This window comes from Apus apus, chromosome 2 (assembly GCF_020740795.1).
Source record: "Apus apus isolate bApuApu2 chromosome 2, bApuApu2.pri.cur, whole genome shotgun sequence".
In the NCBI taxonomy this organism is placed as follows: Eukaryota; Metazoa; Chordata; class Aves; order Apodiformes; family Apodidae; genus Apus; species Apus apus.
Genome location: NC_067283.1, coordinates 7,158,251 through 7,170,679, shown reverse-complemented (window position 1 = coordinate 7,170,679; position 12,429 = coordinate 7,158,251). Strand labels below are relative to the sequence as shown.

General features: G+C 37.7%; 1 protein-coding gene across 11 annotated transcripts in view; it reads left to right on the top strand.

Moving 5' to 3' along the window:
• The window catches only part of KMT2C (lysine methyltransferase 2C), a 195,650-nt gene that overhangs the window by 124,233 nt on the left and 58,988 nt on the right, over positions 1 to 12,429 (top strand). For 9 of the 11 annotated variants that reach the window (XM_051611813.1, XM_051611821.1, XM_051611818.1 and 6 more), the window contains 6 exons: positions 3,556 to 3,657; positions 3,837 to 3,941; positions 4,935 to 5,116; positions 5,840 to 6,004; positions 6,614 to 6,723; positions 12,240 to 12,305. In XM_051611813.1, the coding sequence (XP_051467773.1) occupies positions 3,556 to 3,657; positions 3,837 to 3,941; positions 4,935 to 5,116; positions 5,840 to 6,004; positions 6,614 to 6,723; positions 12,240 to 12,305 (730 nt within the window). The remainder of the gene's footprint in view (positions 1 to 3,555; positions 3,658 to 3,836; positions 3,942 to 4,934; positions 5,117 to 5,839; positions 6,005 to 6,613; positions 6,724 to 12,239; positions 12,306 to 12,429) is intronic. The other 2 variants (XM_051611823.1, XM_051611819.1) reach the window with 1 other exon arrangement.

Genomic DNA, 12,429 nt, shown 5'->3' with positions numbered 1-12,429 from the left:
TGAGTATCTTAATACTGTTGGCAACCTTTGTCACCTTGCTCCTTGCTTGATTCTTCAGATTGCACACAAATGTGTTGAACACCATGGCCTATTAGCAGACATCTCCTATCAGGTTTCCACTAGTGCTGTTCTTCCACATAGAGAATCGATAATTTTCCCCTGCTCTTCATTTTGTGTTTCGTGTCAATTCCATTGGCCATTCCTCTAGTTGTATGTCAGTTTACCTTGTTTTAAGGAGCACTGGTGAAGGACTTTGCCAAAAGAATTTGGTAACAAAGTAAGTTATGTCAGTCAGATTTCCCTGTCCACAGGCTTGCTGGCTCCTTCAGAGAGCTCTGACAGATCCTAATTTCCCATAATAAGTTTCCTTGATTCTTTAACATCATATAATATATATCAATGTGGCTGCAAGTTCTCTGTTGTGATCAAATGTCAGATACTCTGTAGGACAGTACATGGCTTTCCCCCAGAAACCCTTGAAGGAAACAGTAGTGACGTTTGTTATCTCCCATTCGTACAGCACTGAAGTGATTCTAAGCAACTTGGTGCTCACTGCAGTTAATAGTTAAGCTATTTTATGCTTGAAGTCCTTTTAAAGCTCTTAAATCTTACACAGTCCAGATCTGCTCCTCATAAAATTAAGCATTTTGGTCTGAAAAACTGTTGGAAATCTGGACTGCAGAAAATCCATAATTTTTTTCCTGCTATGAACTTGGCTTCTTTGAACATTTCTTTTAAAGTTTGATTATCAATCAGCCCTGCAGATTTTGAGAGGCATCTTGTTCCTCAAGTTCAGACAATGACTTATTAATGTTAATGTCTTTTGAAGTAATTGCTCACACTCTCTTTAAAGCTGCTTTTTTGCATTCTTACATACCATCTATTTGAGTTTATATAGCATTGTGTCACTTTTTGCTGCCTACATAGTAATAATTTCTTGGAATACTCTGATATTTGTGATCTGGGAGAGGAACAAGTGTCTCTGTCATTGTTCTCTTTTAAAGCTTTGGATATTCAAGATTCATAAGCGAATACATAATTATAAATGTAGGATTATTTCCCCTCAAACTAGTTGTAGTTACCTTATTGGATTGGAGGCATTCACATAATTTAGTCCTCAGCACAGGGAAGATAGGGACGTGCTGAAGTGGTTCCAGAGGAGGGCCACAACAATGATCAGAGGGCTGGAGCACCTCTCCTGTGAGGACAGGCTGAGAGAGTTGGGGTTGTTCAGCCTGGAGAGAAGGCTCTGGGGAGACCTTCTTGCAGCCTTTCAATTCTTAGAAGGGACCTATAAGGAAGATGGAGACAGAATTTTTACTAGGACTTGTAGTGACAGGACAAGGAGTAATGATTTTAAACTAAAAAAGGGTAGATTGAGACAAGAGCTACAGAAGAATTTTTTTACAATGAAGGTGATGAAACAGTGGCACAGGTTGCCCAGAGACATGGTAGAAGCCCCATCCCTGGAAACATTCCAGGTCAGGTGGGATGAGTCTCTGAGCAACCTGATCTGGTTGAAGATGTCCCTGCTTGCTGCAGGGGGCTTGGATTGGTGGCCTTTAAAGATCCCCTCCAACCCAAAGTGTTCGATGTTGCAAAGCACAGAGAAAGCTTCATTTTATATAACAAACTCTCACAAATTTTTGTAATTCAGCACAGGGTACTGAGCTAGGTAAACTGCTATAAATAAAAATGGACATTACTCTCCACAGTTTTCTATAAAAACATCATTCTTTGACTGGTGAAGTAAATGGCAACTTCAGAGTTCTAGAGCAGAGGTGTGGCTGTTGTGTGATAGAGTAGATGAAAGCAGCAATACCAAGATACCAGCCTTTTCACAGAATCTTAGGGGTTGGAAAGGACCTTGAAAGATCATCTAGTCCCACCCCCCTGCCAGGCAGGATCACCCAAAGCACATCACACGGGAACGTGTCCAGGTGGGTTTTGAATGTCTCCAGTGAAGGAGACTCCACAACCTCTCTGGGCAGCCTGTTCCAGGGCTCTGTCACTCTCACAGTAAAGAAGTTTTTTCTGATATCAGCCCCTTTATACAAACTGATTCTTACTCAGCACAGGATCATGACCAGTGAGCAACTACAAAAGTCTGGAAATACCTTGGATATACCTTGGGAATGGGAGAGAAAGTGGCTACAATTTATCTCAAGCTGGGTCATGGCTGGCATTAAGCAAACATCAAAATTGCAGTGCTTCAGTCCTTCACATTTGTATGTTCAAGCAATTCCAAGAACACCATGGAAAAATATGCAAGGGAAAAACTCCCCTTGAATGTATCAAGAGACGTTTTGGGTGTTTGTTCATTAATTAGTTAGTTACAGCTGCAGTGTTCTCAACCATACAGTAATTAAAACCCATTAACAATATATCCCCTTTTTGGCTGTTTTTCAGTAAATGCTGATTTTCAGCAACAGTGTATCAGCAAGATTCCTGTAGCTGTTGTAATGATACTTACATATGTCTCTAGAGTGATGTTTGGATTTGTAAAATATTTTAATTATTATTGAAACAAAACTATCTCTGTAAGACTTAAAGTGTATTTAAAATAATCCACATTGATAAAATTAGAACAGCTGCTAAAAGTTATGTTTCTGTGTCATGCAGTTGTTCTTTTATATAGACCTGTGTGATTTTATCTCCCAAACTTCCATGATGGCTGCAGGTTCAGAGAGTAAACAATTAGGCCTGTTAATTTAGATTCATGGATAGCAAATTATGCATAGTGAAATTTGCCTGAAAGTCAGAACACAGCTGAAGTTGTCTTTTCTTGTTTTCCTTCCTGAGAAGTTGTATGTCCATGTGTACATTGAACTAATAAAGGACAGGTCAATCTGTTGATCAAGAATAACTGTCAACAGTAAGAACTTATGGATTGAGATCAAAATAGCTATTTTAAGTTCTATACTTAAGTTATAACTTAAATAGCTATTTAAGTTTTTATGGCCAAGATAGATAAGCTTCATAAAGCAACTGCTTGTGGAGAATATCTTAACTCTTGTAATTTTAGAAATCTTGTTCATTCCTTTAACATACGTGGAACCATGAGCTAAACCACATTTCAGGCAATATGGGACAAATTACATGTCTGCAATTGCTCTTTGAATTAATACTCAAAAGTGTGTTGCTTCAATTAACTTTCAATGAGAAGAATTTCAGTGTTTATTTGTAGGGAACAGAGCAGACTGGTCACAGTAGTGGTGGTTTGTTTATTTGTTTCTTAGACTACCTCTTCCTTTCCATTCCATTTTAAAGTGCAATGGGGTAATGTGTAAAGGTGATCAGAAGAGAGGAGGAGAGTGTCTGTAAAAGTGAAATGGTGATGATGCTTTTACTGATGTGAAAATGCTAATTACTGTAGTAATTTCTGATGAAGGTAACTTTTAATCCAAGTTCATACTGTATGAATAAATATTTGCAAAGCTTGTGTTCTCTGGTACTGTTAAAAAGTTAATGTATTTAGAGAGTAAATTTCATCTTGACTCATGTCTTAGAAAATGTGATGTGCTTCCTACTTCTGTTTTGTATTTTTTTTAATAGGTCACAACTATGGATATTTCGTCTAACAAAGATGAGGAAGAAAACTCAATGCATAACACAGTTGTCCTCTTCTCTAACAGTGACAAGTTCACTCTCCATCAGGTTAGGATAATAGCTATTGTATTTTCATTTTCTTCTCTCCTTTTAATGAGGAAAAAAATAAATCAATGTCCTTGTTAGGGATTAAATTACCCAGCAAGCTACTTGCATTTTAAAGTTCTGTGTTTTCAGAATTTAGTGTCTGGCATGTGTTTAAAATCTGTGCTTCTCTATCATTTCAGGACATGTGTGTGGTTTGTGGGAGTTTTGGCCAAGGTGCTGAGGGCAGATTGCTTGCCTGTTCTCAATGTGGTCAGTGTTACCATCCATACTGTGTCAGTATTAAGGTGAGTGCTTTTTTACGTAAAAAAAAAATTACTTGATTTCACCATTTTAATATTGTACTTTAATAGCACTATGCTGCCTTTTGTGGTAATTAGGGAAGTCATTAACTTGTTAGATACTCGTCAGCTAATGTGACCATTATTTGTATGCAACTTGTGAAAGATTTTAATTAAATGTCATTCTGCAGTATGCATTGCCTCGAGAGAAATTAACCTTTTTGTAATTTTGCAACCATAAATGGCATTGATTATCCAGAAGTTGGTTAAAATAACAATTTGAGATACAAGCTTAAAACCTAAATACAGACAGGATGAAAAACAAAGCAAAAAATTATACGGCGTCTTCATTTACTAGGGGCATAAGGTTTTGTTGATTCAATTTATCTGCTGGCTGTCAGAATTGACAGCAGTTGGAGTGGTTAATTAATACATTTTACATTCATTAGTCTAGGAGAGAATGTGTGAAAATTAAATTTGAATGGTATGAGGTGACTTAGCAAGCACATAATAAGCTATTTACTGCAATACATACACTATACACACTTTATTGTTTATGACAGAAGTACATCTATGTAAAAGTAGGATTATTCTTTTTTAAACATGTCACAAAACTTTATTTTAAATGTACTTTACAAAATGGTATATGGGTATTTTGTGCAACTATAATTTGGCCTTGTGTTTATATACTATTCTTACATTATATATTAATGACAATAAATGAGTTCTCTGCTTCAGATGACTAAAACCACAGCACTGGTTATCACAGATAATTTAGGAAAGATACAGGATTTGTAGTGACCTGGATCCTGGCTCTGCTACACAGTTTAAAAAAAGCATCTGTGTGCTCTGCTTCATCCCTGCAGGACCAGCTACTTCTGTGAGGAATGAACTGTCCTACATGTAGATCCAGTGCAGTATAAAATCTCTGTTACGCTAGCTTATCAAAGTCACTTCATAGAGCAGTTTTCAAATAATTTTCACCTTGCTGTTTTGCAGATTACTAAAGTGGTGCTTAGCAAAGGCTGGAGGTGCCTGGAGTGCACAGTGTGTGAAGCCTGTGGGAAAGCGACAGATCCAGGCAGGCTGCTCCTCTGCGATGACTGCGACATCAGCTACCACACCTACTGCTTAGATCCCCCCCTGCAGACAGTTCCAAAGGGAGGATGGAAGTGCAAATGGTGGGTTTAGTTCTGGGATCAAAAATAGTGACTGCTGACCTCTTTTGTATCTTTTGTCCCTTCATATTTGCAATGTCAATTGAACTGTAATCATGTTTTAATTGTATTTGTCAGGCATAATATACAAAGGCAAAAAAACACTTTTGAATTGTTGCATTTGGTTATCAATTTAGTAGGGAAACTACTGTCTCCTCTTAATACTCTTTTTTCTTGTCAAAAACCAAGTAAGTAGAGATTGGCAGAATTTTTCTTTTGGAACCCTTAGCCAAATCAAAAAAATCCAATTTACGTTCATTCCAATGTTCAGTTGGAAAAATGAATTAATGCTTCACCAAACTGTTGTAAAAATAAAACCCTCTGAAAACCATTTACGTGAAACAAACAGAATAGACCTCTCACATGGTTAAATCTCCTTATCTCAAAGTGAATGGCAGCTGGAAGCAGGAACTCCTTTGACCTGTTGAGCTTGTTTTGCAGACAGAAGGCAATTCTTACTTAGGAACTTTCTTTAAAAAGTATTTAAAATGTTGGTAATGTTAAAAAATCTAAATAATACCATTCTTACTCCATTAAAATATTGCTTGACCTGAAATGAGTGCCCCTTCACAGCCACGAGTGATCTAAAACATAATAACTCACCCAGTTCTAAGCAGAAGGGTTTTACAGCCACAAAACAATCTTCCTGTGAGCTGAGAGTAATAGGTTGTTCTGTCTGTTCTGCAGGTGTGTTTGGTGCAGACACTGTGGAGCAACTTCCCCAGGCCTAAGATGTGAATGGCAAAATAATTACACGCAGTGCGCTCCCTGCGCGAGTTTGTCCACCTGCCCCATCTGCTATCGCACCTACAGGGATGAAGAGCTTATAATTCAGTGCAGACAGTGTGATCGGTAAGGATTTCTGGTCTTTTCCAGGCTTTTCCTGTTTAAGGCTTCTTTTCATTTCACCCCCCTCCCCAAATGTAAAAGCATAAAGATGAAGGAAATGGTCTTGTGGTAAAGAGCACTGGACTGAGTCTCAGAAGTCTCTTACTAGTTCATTCCTAGTTGTACCACAGACTCAACTATATAACTCTGGGCAAATTATTCAATCACTCTGTGCCTCGTTTTCCTCCCCTGAAAAAAATAAAACTAATTTACTTTGCAAGACTGTTTTTGTGAAGCTGTATCTAAATTACATTGTCTGAAGTAAGTAGTTAAAATGATTTCATTACAGGGAGAAAATTATAATATTAAGACATATTTGCTTCCGGGACATTGTTTTGTAGAGATTTCCTTCCTGTGAAGGGAAATAGGTGATATGATACTGTTATACAGTAGTTAACACACACCACTGTAGGGGAATGCTATATGCAGAGAACCTGATTCATCATTTCTCCCTAAAATAATTTAAACTAAACAAGTATTTCACGTTAACTTGGACCATATACTGATATTTGGGTCTCCTAAAACACCACATATTTCCTTTAAATTGTATTTTTTCCCCCACTTAATTTCTAGATGGATGCATGCAATCTGTCAGAACTTAAACACAGAGGAGGAAGTGGAAAACATAGCTGATATGGGTTTTGACTGTACCATTTGTAGGCCATACATACCACCAACAAACGGTAAGAAGATGATTGAAACCAATGGCAGGATTGCACACTGCAATAAATAGGTTTGGGAATGTGTGATGGTTCTTTTCTCAGGTGGAGATTTGGCTCATGGCAGAAGCAAGATTTTTTTGGTGTTTATTTTAAGGGCCTTCTGGAAGTGTCCTCAGCTCTTTCACACCCTTCTAGTGATTGGTTGCAAGGCAGGGGGAATTCTGGATAGATGTATTGAAGATAATTTGGAGAAATTACTAAAAGCATTTGGCATTGAAAAGGTAAAAGGCTTCTCACTTTGTCAAGTGGAAGGAAGAAAGCCCAGTTCTGCAGAAGAATCTGAAAATCAATTCCAAGCAAACAACTTTGTATATTTCAATACTTGGAGCCTATCTGAAGCAGCAGTAGCTGTGAACAGTCCATATAAGCATTTTTCCCCTTTTCTCTTATGTTTTTGCCACTCCCTCAGCTCTTCCAGTGTTTAAGACCAGTGCTTCTCCCTCCCAGCTGTGGTCTTTGAAAGAATTCACCGTACTTTCCTGCTTGGGAGTTGCCACTTTTTTGTAAAAAGGTATAGTTCTTTCTGAAGAACTGTGCTCTTCTCCACACGTTTCCAGTGAATATGAACATCAGCTTCCTCATTAGCCTGGATGACACAGTTCTGTAGCAGTGGTACTTCAGGAGCTGAGGTTACTACAGTTCTCTCTTGAAGCACAGCTACAGCATCTCTTTGTGTGGGATGGAACTGGTTGCTGTTACTGTGAGTGGCCTGTCAGCATTTTGACCTATTACATGGTTGATGGCCTTTACTACAAGGGTGGCATCCCAGGTCTGTGTTCTCTGCATGTCAGCTCATGGGAGTTTCTGCTTCAGGCTGCTACTTTAACAAAGCATTGACACCTATACCCATTTTTAGCCTAATACCACATTACAGTGTTCATATTAACCCTTTATTGAGGGTATCATGAGAGTGTGGTAGGAGGAAAGTGCAAAGAACTAAGCAAATGTTTCAAGAAATGTTTGTATCCACCATGATGGTGTCAGCAAGATGTCAGCTTTCCTGATCAAGATTGAAGGTATCGTGAGACGTGTTCCAAGAGGTCTGCCAAAAAAAGTTCAATGGAGGATCTCATGTCCCCTTACACTAGCATGTCCTCATAGTGGTATGGCAGTAATTGTAACTTATTGACATGACCTTGGACATTTATATACTACCTTGTCAACTACACACGGTTGTGGAACTCTTCCAAGTATTCCAGTTTTATCAGTAATAGAAGTAAAATGACTGATGCTTACGTATTTCCATAAGTCACTTTGTTTTTGAGATCTGCTTTCATAAATCCAAAAAGAAGGAGGTTTTGTGAGTGAGAAAAACAAGAACCTTGCTTATATAACACAGTTTTTTGTTTATTTTGATATTAAGGTTTGAGTACTTAAAAAGGTCCAACTAAGAAATACTGCCTCTTCCTTTCACTTCTGGGCTGTCAGAGCTACCTCTTAGAGATGATTAAAGCCCATGATATGTGAGACAGAACAACTTCACAGGATGGTGTCAGAGATGTTTCACTTCCAGGCATAAGCTTGCCCCTGAGTTAGTCCTTCCTTCATGAAGTTGTGTTGCTTAGGTTTGTCTTCTGGGGAATAGGAACCAGACCCACAAGACCTGTTAAGGAGCTTCCAAGCTTTCTTTGCAGGCTTTTTTCACTTTTTTTTTTGAGACAAGTTTCTCTGCTTATTCTTCCATGTATTGACTCAGTATATATGGTACCTCTTTAACATGTGTACATTTGCACAGTTGCATGTCTGAATATGTCGTTTGATGCATGGTCACAGAAATACTTGCATGTACTTGTATACTGAAATGTTTCAGTCTTTCATTAATTCTTTTACAACTCCTTTGAAAATTTTCTATAATTTTGTTTTGTTTCTAGGTGAGAACAATTAGCATTTGATAAACTCAGAGGAACAAATGTTAGTTAATGGTAGAAGGCTTCTAAAATGTATCATATTGTGGGTTTCTTACTGGGATGGTTCTTGCTCTTTCCATTTGATGTATCAGAGAGGATATTAAAAGTTTTTAAACTATTTTGTAGAAGAAGGAAGAGACCCTTAACCTATTAAATTACCAGTACATTGCACGTTTACTGTTGATAAAGAGTAAATACTTGTAGCCTGTAGGTATTGAGATGGAGCCTACATTTTTCTCGCTTCAGAAAATAGAAACACTTAAACTTGTAAGATCTCTTTCCCACCTCATCTTAAGAATCTGATAATCTTACAAAGACATCTTCAGGAAACCTAAATTAAAGATAATTTTTTTCTTCTTCTTGAACATACATAAATATCAAAAGCCAGATTGTGGTAAGATTTGCTCCAAAGTAGTATACCATAAACCTTAATTACTAGATTCTTTTGAAATAATCATCTCTGATAAGCATTTCATCGAGTTCCTTTTAGTATGGTCTCAAGTTATAACATACATCCTCCAGCATATTGCTGTGCCTTGTAGAATATTTTTCTAATTTACATTGCTTGAATATTATCATGACTGGGTACTAGCAGCTGCTCTAGGTAGCAGCAGCTTTTCCTCTGTGCTCTAATTCCTGGATATTCAGGAGAAATGTGTACATCTCCCATCTACATCCACTCCTAAACAAGTAATTCTTGACCATCAACCCATCACTTCTGCCTTTCTGTAGTTTGCCCTTGTATGTCATATACCTCATTTGCAAATTTCATCCTTTCCTCACGTACTCCCCTGCTCTCTCCATCCACATACAACAGCTTCCTCCTCATTTGTTGGTGTTGTTCTTTCTTTGCAAAACACAAAGGGACCAGCTCTGCCTGGTTTTTCTTCAGCTAGTTACAGCTGATCTGGTAACAGTTTCTGGTAGCTGTCTGTGGGCATGTATTCCTTCTGCAGCTTGAGTAAGCATGCCCACAGTGAAGAGTTTGTATCACTTGTTAATTCAGAAGTTCTCTATACTGCCCATGATACACATGTTATATGGTTGGGAGCTTCTGTTGTACCATTTTCCTGAAGCTGAATTAAATTTTTCTTCATTCTGAAACTTAATTCTATGTACTTTACAAGTACAGCATACAAAAGCAACATACAATCCAAGTTAGGTTTTGATCTTTTGAATGTTTATATTTTTTGGCACATTTATGATGTCAACTCTAATGTTCTTGTAATTTACTGTATTTACAGAGAAATCCCTATGCCAGGCACTGTTCTGCAGGCATCCTGCAGTGCTCTGTTAGGGTTGTGTTTCTGCATCAACCATTTTGCTCTGTCCCTTACACTGGTCTCATTTTGTCCTAGAATTGTTCTGTTCTATTACAGCCTTACAAATGGCAGATCCCTTTATTTTCAAACTGTGATTCTTCTCATTGTATTGTGTTCTGTGCCATTATTTGTTTTCATCTGAAGCTACTAAATGCTGTACAATATTCAACATGTTTAAACTCTTGCAAATAACTAATACTTTTGGTTAAACTTAAGCTAAGTGCCTCAGAAAGCACTTTTTCATTCATTTTTATTTTTTTTTTCCTTGAACAGTCTCTCTAATGGTATTGTGTTTCTCTGTTACCCATTTTGTTGATTTTAATCCTCAATCTGCAGTCTAATTAGCTCATTTTCTGGAAGTTTGTTGGATACTGTCTTCAAACACTGTTTGTTTGTGCAGCTTTTGTGAGTTGGTCTCTGAAGGCCTCACCTCTGTCAGTATCAGCTTGTTTATTTGACTGTTTCAACTCCGTTCAGTCTCCAAAGCTAAAATTGTTGGCAAATCTGACGGGGACCAGAAGAACACTCTCTGTTGTTTGGGTTTTAGAGAAGGGTTTCAAATCCGCATTCGCAGCTGTCTTTCTGAATTTTTTGTTTACCTTAGATTCTGATTCAATAATTGCCATCTCTGTCTTAAAACATCTTGTAAATTATAACCAATTAAATGAACAGATGATATCTTATTTCACTTTGAGTATTTCTTAGAATCTGCCTTTTTTTATTGTTTCAGTTCTGTGCTTTTGAATATCTTCAATCCTACAGCTTGTCCCATATTTTTTTGTTTCCTTGCAGCTCAGTGTCTCTTTCAAAATCTCATTTTCAATTTATTTTCTTCCTTGACTTTTCCTTCCACACCTCAGTATGAGTTTTTCAGTAATTCTCACTTTCATTTACTGCTTTCATTTACTAATTGCATGGAATATTTGGTTTCTATAGGTTATATCATATATTTTAGCTACACCTTACATAAAATTTTTAAATCACTATGGTCTTTGAAGACAGACTTTCACTTTCCTTAGGGTTTTTTATATGCTTAGAAAGCACCCTGTAGGTTTTCATATTCATTATTGTATTTAGCAAATAATTTAATTGTGACTTGGAAGCTTTGGTGCTTTTCTTAGTTTTGCCCCTGACTCCCATATTGTGTGTGAGATGGGCAGCAGCAGCACGTGTGCAGTGCTCTGACATGTCTGAGAAACACTGAATCCCTCACGTGTGCTTTGCCTCAGTGGGCTCATCTTGTGTGGCAGGTGCAAAGTAAACACTCCAGATGTTTGTCTGAGTCTTAGGTTCAGCATAGATAAGCTTTCTAGGCAAAAAAAAGAGAAAAAGATGGTAATGCTAACCATGCCAAACTAACAGGTTTTCTGATTCTAGTTCTGAGTGTTTGCAAGATAGAAGCTTCTAATTTTCACTTTACCGATGCTGTCTACATAATCTCTGTAAAGCCACCACTAATATTAAAAGTCTAGTCTGCACGTCAGAGGTTAGGGAAGTGTGATTACAGTTATTGTAATTAAGGCAGATAGGAAGAGCATTTCAACCCACAAGAACAGTAGCCTATTGTCGTAGGACATTTTGGTCATTAGCTGTTCGGTGCCTCCCTGAAGCGCACAAGCTGTAGTTCTTGAGTTTCTGTTGTTGCATTTATCAGTACTCTTACCTTGAAGAAGAATTACCCTATCTAACTTGAACAAGGCACGTATCACCTGGTCTGAGATCTATCAGCCTTATTTTGTTTCTCATACGTGTTGTATAAGAGGACTGGGAGCACAGACACAGCTGGAGTCTTGCATGGAAAGCTGTCTCAGTGTGCCTGCCCCTCCTTGGGGAACGCAACGCCAGTTGATACCCAGTTCACAAAGCCCTCCCATTTTTCACACCTAGGTCAGCAAAACCAGGATTTCATGACTAGTGTAGATGTTACTTTCCGTTCCAGTAGATGCAGTGTATTCATTTGCCCTTGGTCTAGTAGAAAGAGATCATTTACCATCAAGTTCAGTGCTGTTCCAAAGCCTTTCTTGGCTCTAGAAAGTTGGAGAGCTTCAGAACTTTGTATCAGGCCATCTTCTAGTCACATCTTCTGTGGCACTGAAAAGCACTTTATTTTAAAGGTGCTAGTGAATGTTGCCAGTACCATAAATTAGGGATTTTAACAGAGATGCTTGAAGGAAACTTAATTGCTAGTTTCAGTTTAAATCAAGTCACCATTTTTAAAAGTTGAAATTATTTTCCTTATATTTTTCAGTGCCTTCTTTGGACTGTTGTGATTCATCAGTTGGAGCTCAGATTATTTCAAAATCAAAAGAACTAGGTAAAGAATGTAAATGCTTAATCTTTGATCATTTAGTACATTTGAAGGGTATATTTTTACATGAGACAAAAATTCCTTTTTCTATGATTTTATAACACACAGCATTAACTATCCCTCAGTTACC